The sequence below is a fragment of the Medicago sativa genome, chromosome 1 (assembly GCF_051527215.1).
Source record: "Medicago sativa cultivar Bolivia chromosome 1, Bolivia_mono, whole genome shotgun sequence".
NCBI lineage: Eukaryota > Viridiplantae > Streptophyta > Magnoliopsida > Fabales > Fabaceae > Medicago > Medicago sativa.
The window spans coordinates 15,617,891-15,634,455 of record NC_140749.1 but is presented as its reverse complement, the minus strand read 5'-3'; the positions used below and the strand labels follow the sequence as shown (position 1 = coordinate 15,634,455).

At 33.0% G+C, this 16,565-nt stretch overlaps 1 protein-coding gene and 1 long non-coding RNA gene across 3 annotated transcripts; both read left to right on the top strand.

Moving 5' to 3' along the window:
• The first annotated feature begins 518 nt into the window (after positions 1-518).
• On the top strand, positions 519-2,915 carry LOC146953037 (rust resistance kinase Lr10-like). Its single transcript, XM_085707651.1, has 2 exons — positions 519-1,356; positions 1,660-2,915. The coding sequence occupies exons 1-2, from the start codon at positions 585-587 to the stop codon at positions 2,760-2,762; spliced, it is 1,875 nt and encodes a 624-aa protein (XP_085563777.1). The 5' UTR covers positions 519-584; the 3' UTR covers positions 2,763-2,915.
• Positions 2,916-10,683: 7,768 nt separating this feature from the next.
• LOC146953036 (uncharacterized) lies at positions 10,684-16,121 on the top strand. Of its 2 annotated transcripts, XR_015008005.1 has the most exons (5): positions 10,684-11,091; positions 11,407-11,502; positions 12,847-13,128; positions 13,558-15,025; positions 15,995-16,121. It is a non-coding gene; the product is annotated as an uncharacterized LOC146953036 (long non-coding RNA). The 2 variants fall into 2 exon arrangements; XR_015008006.1 differs by lacking the exon at positions 15,995-16,121 and having other exon boundaries at positions 10,684-10,930; positions 13,558-14,005.
• The last annotated feature ends 444 nt before the right edge of the window (positions 16,122-16,565 follow it).

The following is a 16,565-nucleotide window of genomic DNA, read 5'->3' as shown; positions in this document are numbered from 1 at the left end:
TTTATTGTGATTTCGTCGTCTTCATGCGACGTTGGTTGTCAGTCGTCTTTGTGCGACGTTGTTTGTTTTTCTTGTTTCTCTCAGGTATTTGATCGCTTCAGATTGTCAGATCAGCTTTGATCAAGTGCAGATCCAATCAATGACTTTGGTGTCATCCACGTTGCAGATCCGGAAACATGGTTATTCCGGTGATTTAAATATAGTCATATGTCGTTTTATGCTATTAACATAGATGCTGTGAGTCTGTTCACAGATTCATCCTTTTTGTTTTTAGCGATTTTGCATTATATGGATGTACTATTTCAATTTGAATGAATGAATATCTTTTATTTTGTCAAAAAAAAAAAGCATTATTCTGAAAGCCGCCTAACAGAAAATATATATGTAATTTCAATGTGGACTTTTAGATCGTATGGTTCACTTCATCGAGAAAAAGAAAAGTCTTTTAAATATCTATATGATTTTCTTTGTGGATTTTCAAATATTATGGTTCAATGTGGACTATTAAATCGTATGGACGTGTCAATAAACTATCGTCACAATTATTATCCTTACATTATTTTTATAATCTTGTTCTTCTTATAATGTCTCTCCCCAAACCATATGTTACCCTAATGCTATCAATAACTACACAAATGGTCACCTTTACAAATATTTTGGTGGTCATGATTATCATCTTGCTTTGTAATTGCAACTTAGGTATGTGCCAAGTTAATGGTTGTAGTCGCAAGGATTTTAGGTGCGGACCTCACGGCCCGCCAATCCGATTTCCCTTCCGACTTAACGACAGAGAAACAGAATATGGATGCAGTTATAATGGCTTTAATCTTAGTTGTTCAGACACAAACAAAACCGTACTTGAGCTTCATCCACATTCTGGTCCAATTAAACTCGAAGTCACAGCAATAGATTATCAATTACAACAATTACAAGTATCTGATCCAGAAAATTGTATTCCAAGACAGGTTTTAAAGCTACTTAAATCACAAATTTCTCCTTTTCAATTATTCCTGGATTTCCAGAACAAATATAACTACAATTATAGCTACACTTTCATGGATTGTAGTTCATTATTCTGCCCGGTTTATGTTGCTCGTTCTAGTCAGACACTCCTTGCTTCGCGTTTGGACCCAATACTCTGCACCAAGACTTTAGATGTTATTTCTTCATCGTTGTACTTGGGAGATACGCTGCAAAATGATAATATTTTGGTTCTGACATGGTCAAAACCCAATTGTAGCAAGTGTGAAATAGAAGGGAAGATGTGTAAACTGAAAATCAATGGAACCGAAGACGAGATAGAATGTTTTGATCGTCATCACAAACCAACTAAGAAGATACTTCTATACGCCACAGGTGAGAGATACTTCTTTACATTTTTTCGTGAAACTTGGTTTAATGTGTATAAGGAAATCAATCTTGCACCATTTACGAGTTTGTTTTTTGCCATTTGATCAATAAGACTTTTTGATCAAATGCCAGAAACAATATTCAACTTATACATGTGATTAGGAGACCCATGCTCTCATTTTTATTTCTAATGATTTTTTTACAAGTTTTATTTGTGTCATGTTTTAATTTGGTGTGCATAAAGTCAATATATTATACTCGTTCCTATGCAGTAATTACTCATAAATTAATTAGTGTTGTTTTGTGCAGTTGTGTTCGTTGGTTCAGTTATGATAACACTGATTATTGCAGCCTGTTTCCATCTCTATAGCTATTTTAAACTGAAAGGTGAAGATGAGACAAGAATTGAAAAGTTCTTAGAGGATTACAGGGCACTCAACCCTGCAAGATTCTCTTATGCTGATATAAAGAGGATTACAAATAATTTTAGGGAAGAGCTAGGTGAAGGAGCTCATGGTGCAGTTTTCAAAGGTAAATTATCTAATGAAATTCTTGTGGCTGTGAAGATGCTTAAAAACACCGAGGGCGATGGAAAAGAGTTCATTAACGAAATGAAAGCTATGGGAAAAATTCATCACATCAATGTCGTTCGCTTGGTTGGATTTTGCGCTGATGGATCCTATCGTGCTCTTGTTTATAATTTCTTTCCAAACGGTTCGTTACAAAACTTCTTAACCCGACCTGATGATATGGACCGTTTTCTCGGATGGGAGAAGCTACAACAAATTGCTCTCGGCATAGCCAAAGGTATTGAGTATCTTCACATGAGTTGTGATCAGCAAATTCTTCACTTCGATATTAATCCCCATAACGTGTTATTAGACGACAAGCTTGTTCCAAAAATTACAGATTTTGGTTTGGCAAAATTGTGTTCTAAAAATCAAAGCAAAGTGTCAGTAACTGCTGCAAGAGGGACTTTAGGTTACATTGCACCTGAAGTTTTTTCGAGGAACTTCGGAAATGTATCGTATAAAGCTGACATATATAGTTATGGGATGTTACTGCTTGAAATGGTTGGAGGAAGAAAAAATATAGGTCAGTTATCTGAGGAAAATTTTCAAGTTCTATATCCAGAATGGATTCACAATCTACTTGAAGGGCGAGATATGCATGTGACTATTGAAGGAGCAGAAGATGATAGAATTTTGAAGAAACTCGCAATTGTAGGACTATGGTGCATTCAGTGGCACCCAATAAATCGTCCATCTATAAAAGTTGTGCTCCAAATGTTAGAGGCTCTGGAAGAAGAAAACTTGATCGTTCCTCCAAACCCTTTTAACTCGACGACGTCCAGAGTTGTTGAAACCAAAACAAAATTTTCAACCTTAGAGTTGGAAGCTATACATGAATGATACAAGGTAGTCACATTAGAAAACATTAGGTGCTGCAAGATTAACATCTTACATATAATTATATGTAAGATGTACTTCAATAGAAAATAGTTTAATATTTTTGTAAAGATGTACTGAGGTTATATGTTATAAACTTTCGATTGAACTGAGTAACACTAATGTTGAAACGAAATATATAAATAAAGTTTAATCCACTAAGAAATTAGAAGATTGATAGGTTTATGAGTGTTGAATTACATCTCAAGATTTGCAATTAATATGAATAAAGTTAAATTGATAATTTTAGATTTAGTTGATGTGTCACTCTCTTCTTTTGCTTATGTAGTATTGGTTTCCTTAAGGATTTATCTTTGGTTGATGTTGATTTATTGCACTGCACTCATTTTCCTTTCATCACAATGGTTTTAACCAGTGAGATTTTCCTAGTAAGGTTTTTAAGGATGGAGAGTTGTTGGTCTTGCACACTGTTGTTTCGTTGGGATTTGCCCTAGTCCCATTTTCAAAATATTAGGACATAAAGTTCAAACCCTGTGTAACATACAACAGAGCAGAGTAAAATATGCCATTTAATTAAAACTCTAATGCATGGATCAATCTCTTGGTAATTCTGAGTATCGCAAGAAGAGCAAGAGGGATAAACAAAGTGCAAATATAATAACACACTAACAAGTAACAGAATAGACATGCAAGCATCACATATTGTCCGACCGTACAAACTTAACCTAATACCACTGATGTAACACTTTAAACCTCAATACATTAATACATAAATTTGAAAAACTTTTTAAAACATACGCTTTTAGAATTTTTCGCCGTGGTGAAAAAAATAGTACTCCCTCCGGTCACATTTATAAACAAAAAATAACTTTTTAGGTACATTAAATAACTAATGTATCTAACATATAAATGTGACCGGATACATTGCTTATTCAATGAATCTAAAAAGTTGTTTTTTTGCTTATAAATGTGACCGGAGAGAGTATAAATGAGTGTCTATAAAGATGAGTGCTTTTGGATTTGGATTCTCTACATTAAAAAATTATACATTAATACCTACATTTAGTTTATTTCTAAGGTCAAGTTTGTCATTACCACCTACCATGCTATCTCTCTCCATTCTCTCTCTTAGCATTTTTACACTAAATTAAAATGCAAGTAAATATAGGTGAATGTAAAACTTTTGAATGGAGAGAATCAAAATTTGAGTGCTTTTATAGGTATCGTCCCTCTCCGACTATTTACGAGTTTCACATGCATTAATTTTGTAAAAATAATTCTCTCTTTTTATTATAATATTGTATTAATTTCAATAATAAAAATAAAAGAGAAGATATAAGTGTTTGGTCATAGACAACTATTATTTCTTCTTGACCAATATTTCTATTTTTTTATCGTCAACATTGCTATGATATTGTTTTCGATGGATATTTATGTTTATAGCAGTTTTAAAATTTCCAGATATATGGCAATTTTCAATCCTTGTCTTTCATATCACATTTTATTTTTACTATGTATTTTCTTCATATAACATCATCTATATATATGAACATCACTATCAAAAACTCTCTATTTTCCTACGTAATTACCTGCAGATTATGAAAATTCCGCAAGAAAATCACAGAACATCTGCAGTAAAACCAGCAGAAATACCTGCGGAATTTTCCAAGGAATCTTAGGCAGGTAAAATACGTAAGGATAGTAGTATTATGCGCAAAAAAATCCTCAAGTATTCCTGAGGATATTTGTTCGTAGAAAATTCCGCAGGAAATTCACAGAACTCTAGTAGTGTTTTATCCAATTATCTTACGTGGAGACATGCAAGCCAAACAAAAGTAGACGTGAGAAATTTTTCAATATTTAATGTGATGAAAGGGAAATTTAATTAGTATTTTCAAATTTTGTTAATTTTTTATTTTTTTCTAGGAATCTAATTTAGCCCATTGAAATTAGCACGAAAGAATTGAACGTCTGCTAGGAGAACACTCCATTGTTAGCTTTTTAAATTATATATTAAACTAGATTAAAAAATCATTAACTACAAATTTGAACCTATAATCACTAATTTCTCATATTTCATATCTCTTGCTGCCCACTCCATTATGTCAAAACGAAACTTCCTACTGTGCTTCTTTCCCGTTTCCACCATTTTACTATGAAATTGGTTTATTGGAAGACTAATTGTTCGTCGAATTGTCATCATAAAACATATTTGTCAATATCTCTCCCTTTCTTATATTTTTCACAGAAACTTCACTCTGCTTGGGTCATTCATAACAATAATGGAAGAAGGACTATTCAAAACAATAATGGAGAAATCAAAGTTATTTCATGGTAGGCCATTTGATGGTGAAACTGTAACACTCACACGAAACGTATCTAGAAAGTTTAGCATGTGCGTTATCTAGAAAGAGCATTAAATTTCACTTTCATCACATTAAATCTTCAACAATTTTTCCCATCTACATTTCTTTGGTTTGCATGAGTCAATGTAATGATTCAAATATTACATTTGTCAAAAAAAAAAAAAAAGATTGAATAGTCTTTAGAAGAAGGGTCTATATTGGATCTTTGACAATGCCTCCAATAGAAGTACATCAAATCATTGTCACAAAGTATATTTGTCAATACCTATCGAGTCCACACTTCTTGGGTCATTTAGAATAAAGATATCTATTTTTTTTTACACAATTGCGACTTACTTCCAAAACAAGAGCGCAACACACTTACTCGTTCGTAAGCACAACATCCTGCTAGAGGATTTGATTAATCTCTTGTAACATATATAGAAAGAGACGTTCTTAGAATAATTAGTAATGATGTAATTTTCAAAAAATGAAAAATATATTATTTTCTTTGTAATTTTGATTGCTGGAATTATTTTTAATATAATTTCTTATCATATTTAGTATTATTTCATTATTTGACAGAAATTTTTTGTCTGCTGATATGTGAATCCAAATCCTCCCCCGTCTTCAAGTAATATTTTTTTTATTTTTTAAGAGAGGTTCAGTTTTGATGCATGTGATGTGAAGATAGAATTATACGCATTTAAGATTATTGACAGACAATGGATTTGGCAGGTTTTGTCACAGGGACCATTTATTTTAATTACAGCAAAAATATGAAAATGAAACATTGACATGCAGCTAATAAGAACATAGGTTGCTATCGAGCATTATTTATTATGGCGTCTTATAAAGCCAGCTAGCACTACTCTTGGCAAGTATATTGACACAAACTCAAAATAATAGTCGAACATTAAGTATGGTAAGTATATCGATAAGGAAATTAGTTACTAAGGTAACAAAACCAGAATTTATAGATGTTTGGGCGCGACTTGTGGATTTTAAAGTGTAAAGTGAAAAAAAAAATATGGATTGTTATTTTAACAAACTCGTGATTGACTGATATACATCACAATCAGAAACTCTCAATTTTCCTACGGAATTACCTGCATATTATGAAAATTCCGCAAGAAAATCACAGAAGATCCGCAGTAAAACTTGCAGGAATACCTGCGGAATTTTCCAAGGATTTCTTAGGCAATTAAGATACGTAAGGATAGTAGCATCATGCGCAGCAAAATCTTCAACTATTCCTGCGGATATTTGTTCGTAGAAACTTCCGCAGGAAATTCGCAGAATTCTAGTAGTGTTTTAACCAATTATCTGACGTGGAGTCATGCAAAACCAAACAAAAGTAGACTTGAGAAATTTTCCAATATTTAATGTGATAAAAGGGAAATTTAGCCCATTGAAATTAGCATGAAAGAATTGAAGAACGTCTGATAGGAGAACACTCCATTGTTAGATTTTTAAATTAAATATTAAACTAGATTAAAAAATCATTAACTACAAATTTGAACCTGTAATCACTAATTTCTCATATTTCATATCTCTTACTGCCCACTCCACTATGTCAAAACGGAACTTCCTGTCTCATAAAAAAATTGAAACTTCCTACTGTGCTTCTTTCCCGTTTCCACCATTTTACTATGAAATTGGTTTATTGGAAGACTAATTGTTCGTCGAATTGTCATCATAAAACATATTTGTCAATACCTCTCCCTTTCTTATATTTTTCACAGAAACTTCACTCTTCTTGGGTCATTCATAACAACAATGGATGAAGGACTATTCAAAACAATAATGGAGAAATCAAAGTTATTTCATGGTAGGCCATTTGATGGTGAAACACTTTATGAAATAGAGTTTAATAGAGTTTGATTAGCAGATTTTGATTAAGTTACGATCATAGTCACGATATTCTCTTGAGAAGCTGTGAACTGTGAATTGGTACACGTGTACTGGTTCGCGGTACATTAACAAATTGGTTTGCACAAATTCTCCTCTAATTCATGAAAATTGACATTTGTGGATCTCCCGAGAAGGATGTGAGAGTAACAAGCTCAACACGGCATTGAGGCTGCAATATTCCAAAGTGTGGGTCCCCAAGAATAACATATGTGTGTTCATCCAGACATGAAGCTGTATCCGCATAATACATATCTACAACGTTACTAGGTGGACTTGTACACTCCATGTAAATTACAGGCCTATATAAATCAATTTCATCGATATCGACTGATTTAAGCTGTATAGGTATGAATTATTTTCTTTGTAAAAGAACTCGTTGCTAAGGAGCAATTGTTGGGTTGAATGTTTGGGTCAACAACTCGGATTGTGTAATTGTTGTAGTTGATTGATTGTACCAAATATTCAGCATCATACAACTTCAATATTGTAACACTAACTGTTGGAACATTGGTGTGAAGATGGAAAGAAATTAGAAGGTTGGAAGATTAAACACCAAGTAATTAAACTTTGATCTAGTGTTGTGTAAATTGAAAAAACAGAGTGTGGAGGTTCCACATAAAATAGAACACACACATTAGTAGTGTTCAAATAGTGGTATTTAATTTTAAATACATGATAATGATGAAAATAATTATTATTATTATGAAAATAATAATGAAAATAATAATTATTATTATTCTTTATTCATGGATATCACTTCCCATAATTTTAGGTTATGTTTGTTGTGATAAGATTGATAATCCAACTGAATTATCTTTTCTTCATTAGTTTGTTTCAGCTAATCTTGTGGGTTTGTTTCCTTTTGAACTTATCCGATTAGTTTGTTACTTGAGCTGATTTGTGGGTTGCTTAATTTTTAAGTTTACTTAATTCTTAAGTTTCTCCAAATTAGTTACAAACTCTCCCTATAAAAGGAGAGCTCACCTAGTTCAAAAAACACACCAAAGAGTTTCATTGAGTTGTCAGGAACTCTTTCTCTCTTCTCCCTTTCTTGACTTGTGTTGACGAGTCTTTCTTCTCTTCATCTCCTTTTTTCTGTCCCTTCGGAATTAAGAGTGTTCTTAAGACCATAGTCCCTTTTCGGTTCAATGTCCCTTCGGAATTAAGAATGGTCTTAAGTTCATAGTCCCTTCGATATTTTTATGTCCTTCGGAATAAATGATATTTAAGATCATAGTCCCTTTTTCGGTATAATAATGTCCCTTCAAAATTATGAATGATCTTAAAATATATTCTTCTTCGATTCTTGAAGAAGTTAGATGTTAGAATGGTGTAAAACCATATTTGAGTGACCATAGTATCATAGTTGGAGAAGTTAATAATTAGAATAGTGATGAAAGGGAAATTTAATTAGTATTTTCAAATTTTGTTAATTTTTTATTTTTTTCTAGGAATCTAATTTAGCCCATTGAAATTAGCACGAAAGAATTGAACGTCTGATAGGAGAACACTCCATTGTTAGCTTTTTAAATTAAATATTAAACTAGATTAAAAAATCATTAACTACAAATTTGAACCTGTAATCACTAATTTCTCATATTTCATATCTCTTGCTGCCCACTCCATTATGTCAAAACGGAACTTCCTGTGTCATAAAAAAATTGAAACTTCCTACTGTGCTTCTTTCCCGTTTCCACCATTTTACTATGAAATTGGTTTATTGGAAGACTAATTGTTCGTCGAATTGTCATCATAAAACATATTTGTCAATACCTCTCCCTTTCTTATATTTTTCACATAAACTTCACTCTTCTTGGGTCATTCATAACAATAATGGAAGAAGGACTATTCAAAACAATAATGGAGAAATCAAAGTTATTTCATGGTAGGCCATTTGATGGTGAAACACTTTATGAAAATCAGAAGTATTTTCTTTTGTTAGGCTAGTGTGTCTATTATCAATTTTAATAAAGTTTGATTAGCAGATTTTGATTAAGTTACGATCATAGTCACGATATTCTCTTGAGAAGTTGTGAACTGTGAATTGGTACACATGTACTGGTTCACGGTACATTGACATTTGTGCTCTTTTAAGTCTGATCTTTTACCTAAAGTGATCCTTTAATTTTATTTTATGTTTTTCGAATTGCTTTTATGTTGCATTATTATGTTTCCACTGTTAGCGTTTTTAACAAATTCCAATAAAAATCACACATGATATTTGAATATTGAGAAAACTCACAAAACGATTTACTAAACAAAAAAATAGTCAATCATTTGTCTCTACTGTGGTTTGTGTTTATATTTGGAATGAAATTTGTGGTTTACATTGACATCAATGGTAACAGGATGACAATAAAATTGAAGAATAATTTAAAGGTTATCGATGCAAATACAATGTAAAAAATACCGACTCGAGGTAAATATAATTGAAGGACCAATCCAAGAAATAAAAAAGATTAACTTACAAGATCACAATCATAATTTTGCCAATAAAATAAAACAAACACTAATGAATGGTTAGAGTCAGTCTCTTCTTTTTTGTTTCTCAAAGATTTCCTCATAAAGAGCTAATCGTGGAAACTAGAAAGAAAGAAGCACATCGTAAGAAGTTTCATTTTTTGTCCACTATTACAGAAAGGGGATTTCACATTGGTTAAAAACAAGATTTCACATCGGTTTGCACCTGGGTTGGTCTCATCGTATTGGTTTAAGACTTGGGAGTTGCTCATTCTCAAGGTTTCATGTTTTACTTTCTCCGATGTCAATTTAGGTAGGCTAGTTTAGTTTCTTTAAAAACGAAGAATAATTGTCCCACATTTCTTATCACAAAATACATTCATCCATTGGTAACTCTTCATTTCTTATCTCTTTCTCATTTGACGATGATGACTTATAACAAGATAGAACTTGTGGTACATGTAGTGATAAAAACACAAATGTTGAGTCCATATGTCACGACAAAAATTGGAAAATTGAAGTTTGAAAAAGTCTTCTTGAGGACGAACTAGTGTCACATCAACATATTTTAAACTCTAAAATAAGTTTAATTGGTCAACACATATGAATAATGAATTCCTTTGCACCATGAACAAAAAATCATAATTGGTTTATTCATTATTATATAATAAACATAATTCTTTTTCTATAAATGTACAGCTGGAAAAAAATATTAATTATACACTACTATTTGGATTAGGAAATTAAACAAAAACATGTAAATATAAAACCAACACGGCTTATTTTAATCAATTAGTAGTAATTAACACACAACAAGAAATAATTTGAGGGTAATAATATTTACAAGCAATATGTTATACTATAGTATCAAAGGAACCATCCTCCTAGGTTTTTTCCCATTCTTACCATTTTCTAAACGAATCGATGATAAAAAGAATAATTGTAAACCCACCTGAGTTGGTCATATGGTGTTGGTTTGTGACCTTGTACTATGCTCCTCCTCAAGGTCTCATCATACTTATATCTAATCATACTTATTTCTAATATGAATAACATTGCTAACAATTTGTGCCAACCCTAATCCTGATGGTTTTGGCTCCAAACTGTTCTGGCTGTTGAATGCATCTGTGTAGATCTCCACATAATCCATCTCTTCCCAATCAGTTCAGATTCAAATGCGATTAATAGATGTTGTTCCATTTCCTATGTCATTTACAACCTTCACTCTCTCTCGCTCCCCCTCTCTCAATAGCTGCTTTTCTCTACCTCAGCTCTTCTCTTTCATTTTCGATTTTCTCTCTGCTCTTCTCCTCTCTCAATCGCTGTTTTTCTTCATTCTCATCGCTGCTCTTCTCTTCTCCTCTCTCTGCTCTTTCATTTTTGATTTTATACGACACGCTCCGTTGCGACTAGGAGAGGTGGGATGATTTCTTCTCCTTTTCACTGCTATGTGTAAGTTTTCTCCTTCTCCTTCTCGCTTCAATCGCTGTTCTCTGGTTCCGGTAACGGTTCCGATTCGTGTGAAGCTTTTCGTCAATTTGTTAATAACACGCTTGAACGCCATCTCTTTTATATTCCGACGTTTGAACGCCATATAAACATTCTATGGGAAGGTGATGTTTTATGAAGTTTCTTTCCCTTTAAGTATTTCTCTGTGTACTCAGTTTGTTAATCCTTATTTTGTCAATCATGTGTAATTAATTTGTTTTATTTGCAATGGTATGCTATCTTTTTTTTTTTTGATAAATTTCGAAATTGAAATCATGGGTTTGGTTTGTTTTTGTTTCATTTGAGTTAATGTTAAACTACTTCAATTTTTGTATTTTTTATCTATGGATAAAATATTATTCGAATTTGTGAAGAACATGTCTGACTCTTTCTAAATATGTATGATTTTGATTTCTGATTTTTTGCTTTGGTTTGAATAGGAAGAAGAAACCATGGGAAAGCGAAGCAGAGGACACAAATAAAATGAAAATAGGCAAATAAATGTCGAGAATAACGGAACCATGTTGACAATATAGGTAATATCATGGATTGTTATTTATCTGAAAGTGTATGTACAAGTTTTTAAAGGATTGATAAAGATTTACTTCTTTGTTCAATAACACAGGGAATAGCAAGTTTCTTGAAATGCATTTTTGATCCATACTTTGTATTTTTCTAACCGAGACCCTTACATAGAGAAACCAGTGTTTCTATATGCTATATTGGTGTTGTATATATGTATTTAGTGCAAATAATAGTTCCTTGCCGAAAAATTTAGTAAAAAAGCATTACTACTTACTTTGTTATGATCTTTGGTTTGTGGTACCTTCTGACGTTTACTGTTAACGGCACCTCTTTTTGATTAAAAAATAATGTAAAAGCCATTAGCTTGAAAAAAAATAGCAGTTATGGTGTTATGCATACGATTATGTCATCCTAGCACAACCATATTAACAAGTTTCGGAGCTGATTTGGCCAAAGAGAATAATGAACAACACACAGGCTGTAAATTGTCTTTTGCTGACATGCTTTATCTCTCCATTTGGCTGATAAGACTGCTTGCAACTAAATACATAAAATCAAATCACTTTCAATTTCTTCTCCTTTCTATTTTTTATCTCACAAGAGGTTGTGTGTATGTGAGAAAAATATGCCTATGAAATGCTATAATCTTGAAGATTTGTGTTAGGTGACTGCTAATGAAGAGTTTTGGGTTTTATGGTTCTTGAGTCTATATGTTTTGATTTCATCTGCTGAAGTACTACAATATGTTAGAAGTCAATAGCAAACTCCTCTAATTTCACTTTTTCTTTCCATTTTAAGTTGTACTCCTACTTTATGCCCTTTCAATTTGAGATATTTTATGATATTTGTTTGATTGTTCAAGTTCAATAATTGCATTCTCCATTGTTCACGTTAAATATTCCCATTCTCAATTTGAACTATTTTAATTCTTTATAGTTGCAGTTTTTCAAGAACTTCCCATTTCCAATATTAAAAATATGCATGTTTTGGTCGGTGCATAGATTGAATAATAAGTGGTACAAATAGATTACTCATTTTGTTAACTGCTTTTAGTATTTTCTCACTTGGATTTGGTAGAAGTTGATTATTCGTCATATGTCTTTGGCTTCCTTTTCCGTGACTCATTTCCTTAATTTTCTATATTTTAGATTTCGTTTCTTTTTTGTTGTTGCTGATATCTTTCCTATTTTAAGTTGTTTTAACAAGTTTCAGATCATGGTAAAGAAAGTTGTTGAGAAGGAGCAAATGGCATATAGTTGCAGCAATATGGTGCATAGACAAATTAGTGGAAAATTGTAAAGTTGAGGGGTAATTTATATGCTAATGCAATCTATATTTTGGATTTTCATATTCAGATGTTTGCGCTTAACTATTCGGAGTGGGTTCAAGGTAATTTTCTGCAGAATCGGAGAGAGTTCAAGGTAATTTTCTTCATAATTTGGAGCTGGATTTTGGCATGTGGAGTGGACTAATGTTGTGCAGTAGAGGTGTTTCAGATTATTGCTGCTACATAGCAGTGTTTCTTCCACCCCCTGCATTTCACATAGCAGCTGATAATGTGTTGGCATGTTTTCTTAGGGGTAGTTTCTGATGTTCTTGAAACAAATAAGGTTTCACTTCGAATTTTAGCGCACACGGTAATGTTACTAGCCATAAATATCACATCTATTTAGCTTCATATGATTTGGATCATTGTCTGAATCTATAATTTATGGTGCAGTTTGAATTAAATTGGTGGACAAATCAAAATTTAGCACCAAGCTGTATAGAATTGATTATGCATAATGTGAAGGGGGTTAGCTGCATAATAGGAATGCGACCACTTAATCTATTGACAGTGTCTTTATATTAGTGTTATGAAAATCCATATATAATAGTTTGGTTAGCTTCATAATAGGAATGCGATCACTTAATCTATTGACAGTGTCTTTATATTAGTGTTATATTAGTCTCTATTGACAGCACGGGTGTTTTTTATAATTCATGTGATAGAATAGTTTGGTTAGCTGCGTAATAGGAATGCGACCACTTAATCTATTGACAGTGTTTTTATAATATTTGTGAAGGACTCGCAGAAAGGAACACCAGTGGTGGTGAAATTGGAGGACCCTTATTTCTCATTTGTGAATATTAATGGTGCAGATGCTACCATTTAGGCAGATGACAAAAACTGTTTCTTTTGCTTGTACGAATCTTCTGTGCAATTCTGGGGGTCCAATCCACCTAATTCACACAACCCAACAACAAACACAAACACATCATCAAACTTATTTCTAATATGAATTTTACTAGGGGTGTTTCGTTAATTGGTGTTTGAGATTCAAAACACACTTGAGACTGTTTTTTCTATTGTAGTGTAATTTTAGGAGATGCCCCTCAAACCCCTTGATATTCAATTTAAATTTTCTTTCTTGCTTAATAAAGTTTCATCAACGGGGGAATTCCATAAGTGTATGAAAACTTATTTTTTTTAATTTATAGGAAAGTTTTTTATTCAAATACTCCATTTGATATGAAGTTTTTTTTATAGGAAGGTCCTATAAATAAATAAAAAAAACTTTTCTCCCATTCATCCATTCAGATTATGTAGTAGCTAATCTTCTATTCCATTTCATCTATTCATCTACTCATGTGATGAATATGTGGTGTATAGATGGATGTTTTGAAACGTCATTAGTATTGTTGTACAAAAAAAGTCATTAGTATTGTTTTTGAATTTGCAGTTGTTATAATTTTGTGTGCCGTTGAACATTGCATTGTAAGGAATGTTTGTAAATGTATATGACCCGTGCGGCAGCACGGGTGGGAGATCTAGTATTTGTTAACATTGCTAAAGTCATTGCAAACCCTAAACCTACATTTTTAGGCGCCAATCATTCCTGGCCATTGGATGCTAATTTTTGAGTGCCATTCAACATCAACCGTTGATCATATTGCTCATCCCCCAATTGCATTGTAAATAACAAACCTTTATTTCCATCAGTTTACTGTGCATTGTAAATGACAAACAATTAACGTTATCAGTTTCCAATACAGTGTTGCATATCCGACCATGGCTCTGACCTAACCCTCCTCTCTCTCCATCTCTCTACCATTCCCCATTTCCACCCCTTTCTCTCGCACCTATTCTCCCCATCGCCACCGTCCACCCCCACCACCCTGTAAAACGTGATTCTTCCACTTCTTCCTCTCGGGCTCTGCTTCTACATCTATATCCATATCCAAATTCGCCCAAATACGCCCATCCGTGTTCAGTAAAACGAAGAACACGGTTGAATGATTATTCAATACAAGTGCATCCAGGTAATTGTATTAACAAGATTGAATAAATTTTTGACGGTGTATCTCAATCCGACTTCGAAGCTTCTGTCATCGGTAAGACCATGGTCGCTTCTCACAAGAAGTTAAAGAACATGTAGCTTCACGTTCTCCTCCATTTCCTGTCAATTTGGTACTCACGAGCCAGTAGTTATGTTCTGCTGCCTTGGTTTAGTGTCCTGGTCAAATACAAGCTTCGGTTTGAACAAATAAAAGGTATGCAAATTTACTGATTGTTCATTTCCTTTATTTGTTTCCCCTTATTCTTCAGCATGTGTTTGATATGTAGTTTCTTAAAACTTTTGTTTGTTTTTTCTGATCTGTTTTTTTTTTTAAGATCCTATACCTAGAATTTCTCCTTACTTTGAGAAATCATTCTGGTTTGTCTTTTATAAAAACAAAATCCAATGTTGGTGGATTCTAATGTAATTAGGGTTTTGATCAAGTGCATTCTTTGGAACGGATTTGGTGGTGTCATGACAGGTTTATCATTAGAATTTTGTTTTCCCTAATGTAATTTTTATTTTCATGAAGAAAGCTTTGAAGTTTAGCCAGAAACTATGTTTTGTGTTAGTTTATGTTTTAATTTACATTATGGTTATTGCAGAAAGTTGGTTGTTATTGGATTTGCGCATTTATGTACTTCTGAATTTGGGTTGTTTTTCATCAATAAAATGGTGAAATTGCGGCGTTGCCGCAATTTAGATCGCTATTTATGTTCCTATTACTATGACCCTTTAGAGTTAATAGATTATGTTAGCAATACCATATGCATCAGAAAAGGATTAATAACAACTGATAGATCAACGTTATTGTTGTTTGCACTTATCTTACAGTTTAAATTGCGGCGTTTACGCTACTTAAATAGTAGTCTAATGCAATGCATCGTATGAGGATGATGGTGAACATCTCTATTCATAATGACTAACTTTGAAACATCAAGTCTGTTGGTGTTATCCTTGAGATATGGAATTAAATGAGTACCAGTTAATGCACATTGGCTAATGGTAAATGGTTTCACGTTGTGTGCTTTCCGATGCTATTATAACCGTTTGCATTGCCTTGGTTTCGACGTGTCTGTCCAGCTTACTGTCATATCATTAATTGAAATTTTTTGTTACCTAAGCAACATTAATCTGTATTAACGCAGTTATTCCTCAATTTATATACCCCTTTGATGCTCAGATTTCCAAAATTGTTCTATCTGCTCTCAGTGTGTTCCAATTCTCAGTCAATTCACATGAAAAACTGCTCTGATGGATTATGATGTTGCTGAGAATACTCGCAAGGCTTTGTGCAGTTTACCCGGTAAGTCTAAACTTAATGTAAAACTCAATTTTATTGAGTTGCATACTATGGCCTGCATACTGTCTATTCAAGTAGTCATTGAATTTTATCAGTTAGATTGCAGCTTAGGTTTGTCATTTAAATTGTTAGCAGAAATTTTCTTTATGATATTTATTTAGCACAGAATCAGTAGAAAGATTAAAGGGTTTTTTAGTTTCTTTGGTATTATTCGATGTGTATATTCAATGTCTTCTTCCACTACAAGCACCATCGCAACGCAATCGCTTCAGCCATGGTAGGTGACATCTGACACTTCTCAAGCTTTGTAGCAGCAAACTTCACATTCCCTTCATTATCTCTGGCCACCATTCCACATCCCAAACTGCTATCCTTGAACACCCCTGCATCAACATTCAGTTTCAGCATGCCAACGAGTGGAGGACACCAATTTTTGACAGGTTGTGCAGCA